At 38.8% G+C, this 13,248-nt stretch overlaps 1 protein-coding gene across 1 annotated transcript in view; it reads left to right on the top strand.

Annotated features, from left to right (window-relative positions):
• Window positions 1–13,248, top strand: part of LOC130585442 (cohesin subunit SA-1) — a gene marked incomplete at its 3' end in the record, with an annotated part of 135,131 nt that overhangs the window by 58,206 nt on the left and 63,677 nt on the right. Inside the window, exon 5 of the mRNA XM_057385932.1 lies at window positions 6,768–6,864. Coding sequence (XP_057241915.1) covers window positions 6,768–6,864 — 97 coding nt within the window. The remainder of the gene's footprint in view (window positions 1–6,767; window positions 6,865–13,248) is intronic.

The raw sequence follows: 13,248 nt of genomic DNA on the forward strand, positions 1-13,248 counted from the left end.
ACTGCTGTTAAGTATCCKTTCATTCTGCTGTTCAATGTTTATGAGCAATTTTGATGTTTTGAGGCAGCTCAGAACCATTCATGCCCATGATTGTCTCAGTTTAAAGAGACACAGTCTCTTGGAAATGGTGTAACATCTCAGCTGAGAGATGAGCACCTGCACAAGTTCTCTTCTACATTACAAAATCTGCGTGGTGTGGTGAGACTTTTGCATGGGGCACTTGCCTTTCCTGAGCATCCAGTGAGGAGCTGCTGCCCTGAGCAGTGTGGATCTGCTGGGCAAGGGTGCCCAGCCTCAGGAGCTCCTGTGATTTTAATCCATTTGCAAAAAGAATCTTCCCAGTACCTTTTATGCACATCAGTGTAATTCCAGTTAAACTGTACCACTCTGATGTTCTCCTAAGAGAACTAAATTTTTTTTCTTTTGGTAATGTTTTTTCTTCCATATGGTTCAGTGTAGCATGTTATGCGGATTTCCCTGTGTAGTAATATTTACTACCCACTCTACTGCATAGAAATATGTATTTACATAAAATGCCAAACAGATAATCCTGTATGGAGAGTGTAGATCCCTAAGTTTTATTGGGAAGAAGTACTTCTAGGATTGTATTCCTTCCCTCTCTGTGCTTCCAGAAATAAAAAGTTATGTAGATAGACACTGCATAAAACAAATTTWTCCATCTTTGCTTGTGATGAAATATCAAGAAAAATATACTGTTACCTTAAAGTAAGAGGTTTTTGGGGTTTTTTTAAAGAAAATAATTTTSTCTTATCAGGAAGTGCGTGATAGGTGTTACCAAAGTATGAACTCTTTCATAATTTAAAATCATTATCCTTAGAGAAAAAAAGAATAAAATGCAGGTCGTCAAGCTGCAGTTCATTTTCATTATCTTTATATTAGGTTTTCACTGAGTGTATATTAGACTTAYTGCCTGCAGTTTGGACTGCAGCCAGGCGCTCATCCTGCAGTGAATGCCTAGTCTGARCTGAACATACTTTCACACATTAGGAACTACCTTCTCCCCAGTAGCTGTCTGTGTAATTACTTCAGTTTTCCCAAAATTTATCCTTAAAAAGCTTTTATTCTTTTTTTTTTTAAAAACTCAACCTGAACAGATTAATTTTTTAATTTTTTTTATGCAGAGTGTTTTAAGTCTTTCAGTATTTGCTTTTGTTTCCCTAGGTCCTTATTTTTATTATACTCTGTAAGTTCTCACTATCTGTTAAAGTATATTTTCTTTTATCTTCTATTTGAGTTTCTCTTTTTACAGTTTATTGAATATTTAATTTCATTTTGYATTCCATTTTTGTTTTAATAAATTTCAAATTTCATTTGAGTAACTTTGGGTTTTTGGCAGAAGTTTTAGTGTATGCTTTGATTTTTAAATGTTTTTCGTGCCTTTACATGTAAACATGTAGCACATCTTTCCTGCCTTACATGTAAACATGTAGCACATCCACTCTAGAGTAGTTTTTTCTTTCATATTCACTGTAAATGAAGCATGTCCATAATCAATTGTATGAAATGGCAAATTATTTAAAGGACTTTGTACTCAATTTGCCTTGGTTTACAGTTGATTCAGGTCTTCCATTTTAACATGTACTTTGTCTATGGTGTCATTTGTTTTCAGTTTTGTTTGTAGCACTGTTGCCAGACTGACATTTAATTTAAATAGTGAAATAGCTTTTTTTAAAATCAACTTTCATTAATATTTAGTGGGACTGTGGTAATTTACACGTGCTGACAAGGTGTCCTCTGCAGTCAGTCCCTCTGGTTCCTCCAGCACTTAATGCTCCTAAATGTGGTAATTCTCTTGCACTGATGGAACATGAAATGGATTCTTAGCTGCAAAGCYTCCAGGAGGTAATAAGATAACTAGCTTCATTATTTCATTCATTGCATAAGACTTCCTTTTACTGGCAATCCGAGCTGCTCTTTCTCTTCAGTACCATAAAATGCACCTGTTTATCTTTTAGCAGACTTTGAGATGTGAAGGTCAATATTTCTGCAGGTTGATTGATTTGAAGTTGTTTACTCAGACTATGGATCTGTCCTGCTACTTGCTTGATTTTATTTAGGCTTCTTACTTTTGTAGGGCTGCTTACCTGGCTTCTTCATATTATATTGCATAGTAGTTCTTAMAACAGACTCATCAGAGAGTTAATTTCTGTGAGATTTACTTGAAAACTGTGGCAGGCTTTGGCAAATCTTTGTACTGACTCTGTACCATACATCTTCTGCCATTTGCAGGAAACCTTGATTTTTTTACTCAAGAAGAGTAAAAGTACTCTTTTACATAGGAATAGAAGCAATTTCATAGTAAAAAAAATGGTTGAGTCTCATTTTTGTAACCTGTCCTTGTATGGACTTGTTGACTGACTCAGAGATGTGCTGTATCTGTAAGTGTGTGTATATATATGCATATAAGTGTGTGTGCAAATGTGTTTGGGTGTGTGCTGACAGTAGGAAGTGGAGGAGGGGCGCTGGTGCCACTAGAGTCACYTGCAGGCTTTATCTGTGTACCTGAGCTTGTTGCTTGGGGAGCCTTTTCCTTGTGCTTGTGCCTTGAATTTGGTGGATCCCAAAAGCAGGTTGCAGCACATGTCTTGTAGATCCTGTGCCTCCCCAGCATGCTGAATTTATCCTGTATTTCATGCACAGCATGTAGTTGCACATTTCCATAYAATAAATCCATGCTCCCCACTGAATCTGAAGGTAAGAACATCTGGAAGTAGATGGGTACCTCTGGAGCAACTCGTGCAATCTATTGCTGCCTTCTTGCCTAAGTGTTTTGTGGAAGTGGGCAGGAAGGCTTCTGGGAGTGAATTCTGGGGTGTGGAAACTGCTTGTAGCTGTCTCTTTTCCAAAGGGCCATCTGGTCCTTCCCTATTGTCRCCACATGTGCCTTCAAGGCATTATTGATCTGTGCTTGGAACAGGTGACAGGGAGGGCCCAGAGCAAGGTGACCAAGTGTGGGTCGTTTCCCTGAGTTTGCTCTTGGATTATGTATGAGAAGCTCTTGAAAACATGGGAACTGSCTGGAGGTGGCCAGCAAGATAAAATTGTCCTGGAAGTTTTGCTGTAACCTGGGCCTGTTGGTTAGAAATCCTTGTTTTTAATAGGAATCCTTCTCTCTGTGCATGTTGATGCAAAATAATTCCATTTCTGGCAAGGATTGCATGTTGCACCATTTGCTACATTGCTGCWTGTGGTTTGATTTCTTTTTCACTTGTATTCAAACTTCTTTCCTGGTATTTGGATCGCTRCTGTTTTGTCTTGGTTCAGTTGATAGTTGTCTCTATTTTGGGTCTGATGTGTGTCATTTTTATTTTTTCATCTAGTGTTTTCAGTTTTTATAGCTCTCCTTTGTTACATCAAAAGTCAACAATTTGATTAAGTTCCAACTGTTGCAGCATATGTAGTCTGGCTTAATTTCCTCCTGTTGCCTTAAACTGTAATTGGTAACAAAATGAGGCRGCAAATGTTCCAAGTGTGCACTGAGTGTGTGAGTCTGTGGTTGTTATGTTGGGACACTGATGTGATGTTTAGGGCTTGGTCAATGCAGTTTGTGTGGCTGTGTGCTGATGCTGGCAGGTCAGGTGCCTGTGTGGGACTTGTCCCCTGCAGCCCCTCTGTCCGTGGGGCTCTCGTGGGGACAATACAAGTGTTGTGCAGGACACCCTCTCAGCTGTCCACACGTGCCTGCTCAGAGAGAGGAGTTAAACTGACGGCTCTCTGAACACTGCCTGTGCATGTCTGTGTCACACACAGTGCTGAGTGGGAACGCACTGAGGAGCTTGTGCATGTCAGCTTAGATAAAATGAACCCTCCCCACAGGTTCAGATTTTCTTTACAGCTTTATCAGTTCTCTGCGAGGTCCAGACACTCTCCCTGCTATCTCTCTGAGAACCTTCACGCAGATTTTTCTGCTTTTCTTACCTACTGCTGCCACTGAAGACTCTGCATTGCCTCAAGTCTGGTCCCCAAGTCTGGAGATGAGCCACTTGTCTTTATTTCTCTGTAAATTGCATGGTAGTTCTGGGTTGAAAATGCAAGTGCCCAGTGGTAGGACAGAGTGGGCCCTTACTGCCCAAGGACACAGCATGGCCTGCACAATTCTTTTTGTATGAAAGACAAAAAATAGAAGAAGAGAGGGGAACTGCACTGATGCTACAGTTTGAGGTAGTGCTGCAACAATCAATTAAATAATTGTTTAAAAGAAGCAGAAACAAAATTGAAAGATAATTCCATCRCATTTCTTGCCTTGGCTGCCCCGTTGTTTGTTTTTTTTTTCATTCCAGATGGGTTAATTGGCAGTATTTTTAGCAGAGTCCAGAAGAAGTTGCAGCGGTGTAGCTGAAGGGGCAGTGTGTTGTAGCGACAAACAGGAGTAAGACTGAACGTGGGAGGGAATTTCTAGGGCCAGCCTTGCTTCCACAGGGAGTGTTTTATGTGAAACTGGGTTGTGGATAATGAACAGATGCTGGGGAACTAGTCATTGACACTTAGGGAAAGCCGCTGAGATTTCCCAAGCTCTAAGAAGAATAGACTTCAGAAACTGTCAAGAGATGTGACAAGAGTGGGCAAGGATAGAGGCCCATAATTATTTCTGGGCAAGCCACATGGCACAGAGTAGGATTATTCTACCTGAAAAGGGGTGACCAGATCGAAGCATGGAAAATGCAAATACGGGCTTGGGGTTTGTTTTCTCTTGTTTCATAAGAATTGGATCACATCAACAATAGTTCTAACAATTGGCAACTTTAAAACACAGTTATTCTTTTCATTTGCTGTGAGTAATTAACCCTTGCACATTGCTGCAGATGGTATAGATATAAAGCTTGTTTAGACAGACACATCCATGAGAGAAGAAATATGCTGGGGTCTTAAAGGTTTGGGAGAACAACTCAGAAATATCAGTGTATTCTTGTCCTTTTCTTATACCTTTCTCTACATGCATAAGCCCTCTTGTGCAGGTGAACCTATAGTCTAAGCCAGCGCAACTGCTATTTTCTTTAGTGTAGAAAATAGCTGCTGGCAGCTGCATATTGTTCTGGTATCTACTGTAATASAGCTGTTCAGACAAATCCTGTAAATTGGTAGTACACCAACAGCCTGGTCGTTAGGCTCTGACAATATTTGGCAATAGTAAATACTTTTTACATTTGGCTACGTTTGGCTTATGTGCCCTGGACAATTTTGGTGATTGATTGAAATGATTGATACTTCCAAGAAYAGGTCTGAATTCATGATGAAATAATAGTACGATAATGTTCTAGATAACTGTTTTTGTGCTGCTGCTTTGTGTTTCYTCAGCTTGTGTGAAACTTAGAGGCCAACACTTTGCTTTCTGATTTCTCCTAAGTAGCAGATGGACCCCTTTGTAAGATTGCTTCTCCTACTGGGTGTGTGTCTGTGTGTTGGGAGGCAAAACCTGTGTAAACTGAGTTTCCTGGCCAGTTGGATGTTCAGAGATTGATGCTGGTTGTGGATGCCATGGGAGTGTGGCAGACACCACGAGCGGGTCTGTTCCTGGCAYGGGCTGAGCGTGGTGCTGTGTGCAGTGTTTGGCTCAGTTCTGAGCTTTGTGTGTCTCTGCTGTGTACACACTGTTTGCTTTTTCCTTTTCCTCATACACCTGCCAGGACCCGACTGGTGGTCTTGGGAGTTTGCACTTGGATAAAATGGAAACTTCAGAGGGATTTTTCAAGGTCTCTCCTTAGAGCTACTGATTAAGAAAAAGGCAAATTTTTCTAAGAGATCAAATAGTTTGGATTTTATCTTTCTATTGATTTCTTTTCAGYACAGTAGAAGCCAGGTGTGTGGCCATGGTGGGGTGTTTGTATACATGTGTGGTTTTTTTAAGTCATTTTATAGAAATTCATTGTAGACCCGAACTGTCCAAAATAACTAATTCATTTGGAAGGTGTGATATGCTCTGATAACATAATCAAGCTTTTCCCAATGAATGCTGCTGCATGTATGGAACAGAAAAGTTTGKTTTTTTCCTCATACAAAGTAAATAAATTTTTAAAAAATACAGTAAAGCATAATATTTGACACATGAAATATATGCAGTTKCTTACCTACAGTGGTTATGTATCTGAGGAGCTTGAAATCTCAGGGATTATAAAAATATCTCCTGGCTACCTATAGTTCTGAGGGCATTTTTAAAACTGTGTCTGAGTTTTAAATATCATGTGGCTATCCTGTGATCCAGGTGGTTTACAAAAAACCCAAGTCCAACTTCTGTGTATTATTTTATTTACTATGTATGCTTCATTTTATTTTGTCTTCCTGAACTTTTTAGAGTGTTCCTGAGTGACTAATGTGCTACTTTGGCCTTTATAAATACTGAGATGTTCACTATGCAATGTAAAATCAGTGTTTGTCCCAAAATTTATCATTTTTCTGGGAATATATACTGGTCAATCTGAATGGAGTAACARTATTTGTTTTTTTCAACACAGTTTTAAAACTGAAAAAATACTCTAAGTAGTTTAGAGGAATTCCAGTRATTTCAATTTGAACTTGTGTTTATRCAATTATAATACCAGAAAATGGTGCATAGAGTTCTGGTCTCTGTCAATATTTGTTCTGTCTCCACCTCGAGAGAAGGTGCATAGATTTCTGAATTTGTGCACATGTATAATTATGCAAAATAAATGCTCAATTATAAAACTATATTCTGAAAAAAAATTAGTCATTTGCCTTTTATAAAAACACTTCTTAAGAGTCTCTGATAAGTATTCTTTTTTTCTTGACAGTCTGTGGTGGACGACTGGATTGAATCATATAAACAAGACAGGGACATAGCACTTCTGGATTTAATCAACTTCTTTATCCAGTGTTCAGGATGTCGAGGTACAGAACATGGGAAACAAGTTGTATAGAATAAATCTGACCTACAAACATGTGTTAGTGCAAATGCTGGTAAAGGTGGGGGAAACGCTTGGGTTGGTAYTCCTCATGTGCATGGTTTGTATAGAAATATTGTCTGCATTCCACAATAACTTGATTTAAAGCTTGTTTGTCAAGGGCTACCCTTTCTCTTTCTCACTTTCCTGTCATCATGCTAAAGTGTACAAATCGTCACAGAGAYGCTCTACTCGTCAGCAGCAGGAGACAAAAGATCTGGTACTCCAGGTAGGCGTATCTTTACTTCCCTTTTCTGTTTCTTCCCAGTTTTTTTAATTGCAAAACTTAGTAGGTGCAGCTGTACCTTAACTTTGATATTTTTTCTTTCTTTCTAGGGAAATGATAATTTTTTTAAGCTAAAGAGGAAGAAGTCAGGCTTCAGTTGACTTCGATAAGCAAGAAAGATTTCCTGTGGATGAAGCACCAGTCTTGTTTGTTCCTCTGTGATACTTTATCACATCAGCAGCGAGTGCCCTGCCTTTTGTACCCTGTTTAAGCAGTCTCTGTTACCAGGCATGCTGCAGTCAGCCTTTCTAGTATTCTCTTGCCACTCTGTGCCTTCTAATGAATTTTTCATGTGTTGTCTTTTTTCACTTAACTCAGCCTTGAAAAGAGACAGAGCTCCTCTCTCTCTGTAGTGCCCAGAACCAAACCATTTACTGTTTCTTGATGCTTCCTAGAATTTACTTTAAGTAGAGCTGAAAACTGCCCACTATTCAGAAATGCTTTTTCTGCATTTTGTGTCTGATGTGGGAATGTGCATTTAGGCATCMAGTGGTCTGGCTAGAAGTCCCTTTTCTTCCTTCTGAAGTATAAGGTGAAGTCTCGAGTAGTTAAAAGCATCAGGGAAAAGAAATGGGAACCATCAGCAGCTTCAGCAATGCTTTTTCATAGCTGAAGGAATAAACTTATTTTGTGGATGACAGGAAAGACTGAAGCTCTGGAAGCATTCTGTGAAAGGGCTGAAGGTTAGGGCATAGGTTACCAGCCTGTGTCAATGTCTGCACTGTTCACACARACTCCCTGAAACATTCATTTTTCAGTTGTGTTTGGCAGCTTATGTGAAAGTAGTTGTATTCCATTTGCTTTTTTTAAAATTCTCTCCTAAAGGTGTGTATGAAAAACCCAACCCAACAAGCTYATTTGTAAGAATTTGGGCAGCATTRAACCAAAGGCATGGTTGGCCATGTTCGTATTCTTGTCAATGCAGGCTTTTTGTGAAGGCACGTCATAAATACCTTCATTCCCCGGCTGCTCTCTAATTTATTCTCCCTTTCCTTCTCGTTAGAGGAAGCAGCACTCTGATAAGATTCCTATCTTTCAAACCCYTCGTTGGTGAGTGATGCAGGCTGAATGCCCACTGTCAGCCATATGCTGCTGGAGCAAGTGCTTCCCCAAAAAGCTTTCTGCTCCTGGCTGGGAGGCAGCAGCACTGCCAGTGCCTGATGCCAGTGACTTGCTTGGCTTTTCTTTGAGTGGTGCCTTTCCATTTTCTGTGCTCTGCTCTGTAACCCCAGGGATATCTCTGCTGAGCTTTCTTCAGTGCCTTCTGGTCCCAGACAGCAAGGGTAGGAGAAAGGAARCAAAAATTACTTATCCCCCAGTCTGTGGTGTGGTTGAGAGATTTATTTCTCTGTTGGAATTTTTGCASTGGGTACAGTAACGGCTGTAGAACAGGGTAAAATCCTGGCAAACAGTTCAGTTCTTTCCAGTTTCCAGTAATATGCCTGTTTTCTAGAATAAATAAGAGCTTATCAGAAGAGAGTGGATTTTATTGGTAGTTCACTTAGGGTAAAGTGCATGCTAAGCTGTGCTTAATGGAAATGAGAAATATGGGGTTGTTCTGTGTTTCGTGAGGAAGACCAAATTTCTTTTCCATGAGAAGATCATATATTATGACATTTTGGTTTCTCTTTAGAGACTTGGTTGATATTCATGCTTATTTTTATTTCTGATAAATCACAATCCTTTGTGAATCTCAACAACTGCTTTGTCTTCCTTAGTATTCCTTAATTTTTTTCTTTTCAATTTGTTCCACTAACATTGTCTCAGATTCTCCACCCTTCTTTCCCAAAGTTGGATCTCAGTGCTGACTGATAATATATGTAAGTTTGTGATCAGTTACTGAAAGGGAGGAGGACAACTAACTTGAGAGGAAGTTTTTCAGGGAAGTGTGATGCTAGGTTTATAAATCTTCCATTTCAACAGTGCTTAGAATTATTTGTTGTCTAAATATATGTAAAGTATATTTAGCTTGATGTGTCTTTGAAAGGTTTTGATCAGTGAAGAGTGTGTGTCCATTTTCTGACTTTAATTAGAAATCATTGTGGCACCAAACTGTTTTATTTAGCAGCACTATTGACTCTGACAAAAATACCTTTCTGTTTAGAGAAACATTGATTTTTATGTATTTATCCCATTCTCTTGGGCAGCACAGACACTTGAATGAATCTCTTGGCATCYTCCAGCTTTGCTTAGATATGTTGCTGAAATGAGAAATGATCTCTTGTAAATATGAGTAAGCAGTTGTATTATGTAAATTGTTAATACTCCATTGTCAAATTAGTGATTTTGGCAGGTKAACATAAAAGATTGTGCAATTTAAAATTCAATAAATATACACRAAATAGTCAAGCATGTCTGTCCTTTGTCAACTCTTCTGAGTATCTGTTTAATGTATGTCCATTAAAAATGTAGGAGATTAGGTTTTAGCATGACTCCAATAATATTTCTATASTTGTAGAGTGCTATTTGGTGTAAATTAGAAGCTTCTTGTATTGAACTTGTCAAAACATCTCAATTCAATAAGCAGATCTGCATGGGAGTTGGTCACTTYTCATGTCATCTTTCCTCTAGTTTCCCTGCTCAATCTGTCCATATGCTGCCTTCACTRATTTTGATTACAAAGAACAGAAATGGTTGTGTAAAGAATTTTTCTTTTTCTTTCTTGTTTTTTTCCTTCAAGCATATAAAAAGTCCCTGCCTTTCACAGCTTGTCTATGTTGTCTTCTCCATCACATTATATTGGATTTCTGTGACACCAAAATGGTTGACAAGGACTGAGACACATTCACCCATTCACTTTTTGGTTCTGACCCTTTTAAAATGGGTTGTTGCTTTTAGAGGGAGGATCTTCTATCATATAGTACCTTAGAAAGGTGAAAAGGTAAGTTTTAAGATACTACTTCTTTCTGGAAAAACAGTAAAAATGCTGTTTGTAGTACTTGAAAATAAAGCAGGTATGTCTGTTGGTAGTAGGTGTTTACTTTCCATGGGATTCACAATCTGTAAAGCAGGTGGTGTTATATTTACTTTCTTATTTCTAAGTCAGGAGCAGCATTTCAGAGTTTTCATTATTAGATAACAGAGAAGTTTTTGATGTTAGCTTCTCATARTGACAAAGTGATTTTTTCAAGTGAGTGCCTGGGGTGCATCCACATCACTGAGATTTCCATGCCCAGTGTTGTGCTTTGGTCAGCAGCGCTGTGGATTCAGGCACCCTCCTCCCTTGCAGAAGAGTTGCAGATCAGTGTTCATAGTTTCCTGGGGGGTTTTGTGAGCTCTTTTCCTTTGCTTTTTTTCTTTGTAGAAACATATTTTGGCTTTTTCYCTTTTTTCTCTTCTTCCTTTGAACATTTATGTAAAGCACAACATCGAGTGCCGAGCTCCCTGAGCTGGTTGCAAGCAAACTGAAATGTCTAATCAGCAATATGTGTGTGCAGGTCCCAGAAGGATTATAACTGTGTCAGTGTGATGCTGCATCTGGGCTAATTAGCTCTGCCTCTCAGACTGAGTAATTAGCTCAGGTATCCTGCTCTGCTGCTATGACAACCAGGCTGTTTCCATTTCTGGAGCTCCCTGAATTTAGAGCTGACTTGGGTATCTGTGTGGCTGTCAGCTCATGCCTTCTGTTGTTGATATAGAACAAAYGGTAAGCTCCTCGAGCACTCTGACCTTTCTACATTTTGAAGGCAAAGAGAGCCATGCTTGTGGAATAAATATTTTTTTCCTAACCGTAAGCAATTAGTGGTTGAAACAGCCTTTTGAGCTGTGAAGGAAAACCAGCATTGAGTCCATGGGAGGAAAGAAGCTTTCTTTTGCAGGGGAAAAGGGACTCGCGTAGTTGRAGAGGAAACTACTTGACTGCTTTCAAGTGTACTGTGAAATTATTCCCATTCTTTCTCTCCCATCCATCTCCATCCCTCTCATTTATTTTCTGCTTGGCAAGCCAGAAACCTGTCCATTCCTAAGCAGGTTTTCYGAAGTGGTTTGAGCACTGCTGGCGCTTGCTCACCTGTCTCTACCAGCTCTTCGACACCAGTTGCTGTTGGAACCAAACTGGTGGAGCTCCCTTCCTGTCACATTCCTGGCAGTGTTGTAACCTCCTCTGGACTGTAAGGGGCTCTCTGTTAACTGCAGCATTTTGAATTGGCACACTAAAGTCCTTAGTAGTTGGTGAAAGGAAGTGGGTAAATTTTCTTTATATGATCTTTCCGTATTWTTCCCACAGAATCTTCTCTTTAGGTTCCTGTGTGAAATCAATGCTGATGAGCAAATATTCCAGCTGTCACCTTTCAGCCTGGATTGCTGGTGGGTGCTGCAGTAAGGCTGGGTTTTTCTCAGGTGTGAGTAAGCAGAGATCTGTCTGTGATTTGAGGGCCTAAAGTCAGACTCCTTTGTGGAACTTTTCTTAGGAAACAAACACTTGGGGTTCGACGCTCTCTTCCCACTTAATTCTTGAGTGCCTGGTTGTTTCTCACCTATTTGACGTCTGTCAAATTCTGTTTGAATTGTGCAAACTGAGCCAATAATTGCAGGATTTCTGAGTTAGCGTGCTCATTTTGGGTTTTATTTATGTTGTATGAGCTTAATTAAGGGCAAACAAATAAATTTCTGCTTTGCCAAAGGAAATTGAAGGCTGAAAGCAGGGAAAAGCAGCAGAGTGGCCATTTTATGGTCTGGTAAAAGCAATGAACAAGAAACTGCTTGCTTTGTTGTTGGAAAGGATTCCAGAAAGCAAATTAACCAGGGAGTAGTGTTGTTTACTCTGATTAATAATATTTTAATTGGAGGCATAACATGGTATTGAGATAAGTGGTCTAAAAAAAGAATTGTGCATGATTTTGTTTTGTGATCGATGGAATCATCGTTCTGTATTGGTGGACGTAATAGAGCACAAAGAAGACCTGGGTAAATCTAATTTCCTGCATATGGGCCTTCTGGAAGGAACTGCAAATAGTGAGAAATGTCRCTGACTTTGGCATGTGTTAAAAAGCTTTGCCTCTTCAGTCATTCTTTTATTATTAAGAAGTTGGTATGATAAATTGAATTCTAATTCAAATTAGGAAATAATGCAATTCATAGCATTGGAGACTGTATTTTTTTTAGGGTGTAAAGTCTATTTTCTCACAGTTTCTTCAACAAAATCTSTTTTTAATGTGTGAATATAGGGGAGAATGTTGCACAGTCAGAAGTAATACATATTTTGAAAAGTTGTTACTTACTTCTATAGGATTTAATCCACAGCATTGTCAGGTATTTCTAAAATATTTTGTATGCRTGGTATATAGAAATAAATGCACCTCAAGAACTGTAAAGCAGTTAAAAACATGCCGTTAACCACATTTGAAAAYGGGAAGATAAGACTGTAAGATGGAAATTACTTCATTTTCATTTCATGGGTGGTGTAGATAAACAAGAGCTGAACTTTGTACTCTTGTTTCTGGGCCTTGAGGTAATTTTTACAGTGTGTTTATCTTGAAGTGTAAGCTTATAAAATTCAAACTGAAAATAAGATGCAAATGGGTTGGGTTGAAGGTAAATCAGATTRCCAGGCATACATAAACTGTTTCATCAGTTCTTTCAAGAAGATAGGTAGGGTTAAAAAGTTCATATCAGACACTTAACAATTAATGGGGTTACATCAAAATCAGTCTTTTGTGAAGAGTACAAATAGTTAATACATGTTGATGTTCTGGAAATTAAAGCTTTGGTTTTGTTGTGTGTATAGTTTTAAATCAAAAAGGTTTTCACAATTTCTTCCTGTTTGCTTCTGAATGTATTCATTCTTGTCATCTCATATACTCTTTCTTCCTTACTGTTTATTTTTCCTCTTTAGCTCTTCAAAGATTCTTTGGCAATGAGGAAAGTAATTACAATTTTTTTTTTTTAATTCTTTTAAACTTTGCATGTTCCTAAATCTCCTGGGGAGGAGAAGCCTTGAAAATTTTTTTAAAAAATAATTACCATCTGAAAGTGTGAAAAAGTGTTGAAGTGGTGCAACACATTCTGTAGCCACTTGTGAACTAATGGCATTCTTTCCCAAATGAG

Source organism: Malurus melanocephalus, unplaced genomic scaffold, assembly GCF_030028575.1.
Source record: "Malurus melanocephalus ecotype Western Australia unplaced genomic scaffold, MMel_1.1 scaffold_889, whole genome shotgun sequence".
NCBI classification, from domain to species: Eukaryota; Metazoa; Chordata; class Aves; order Passeriformes; family Maluridae; genus Malurus; species Malurus melanocephalus.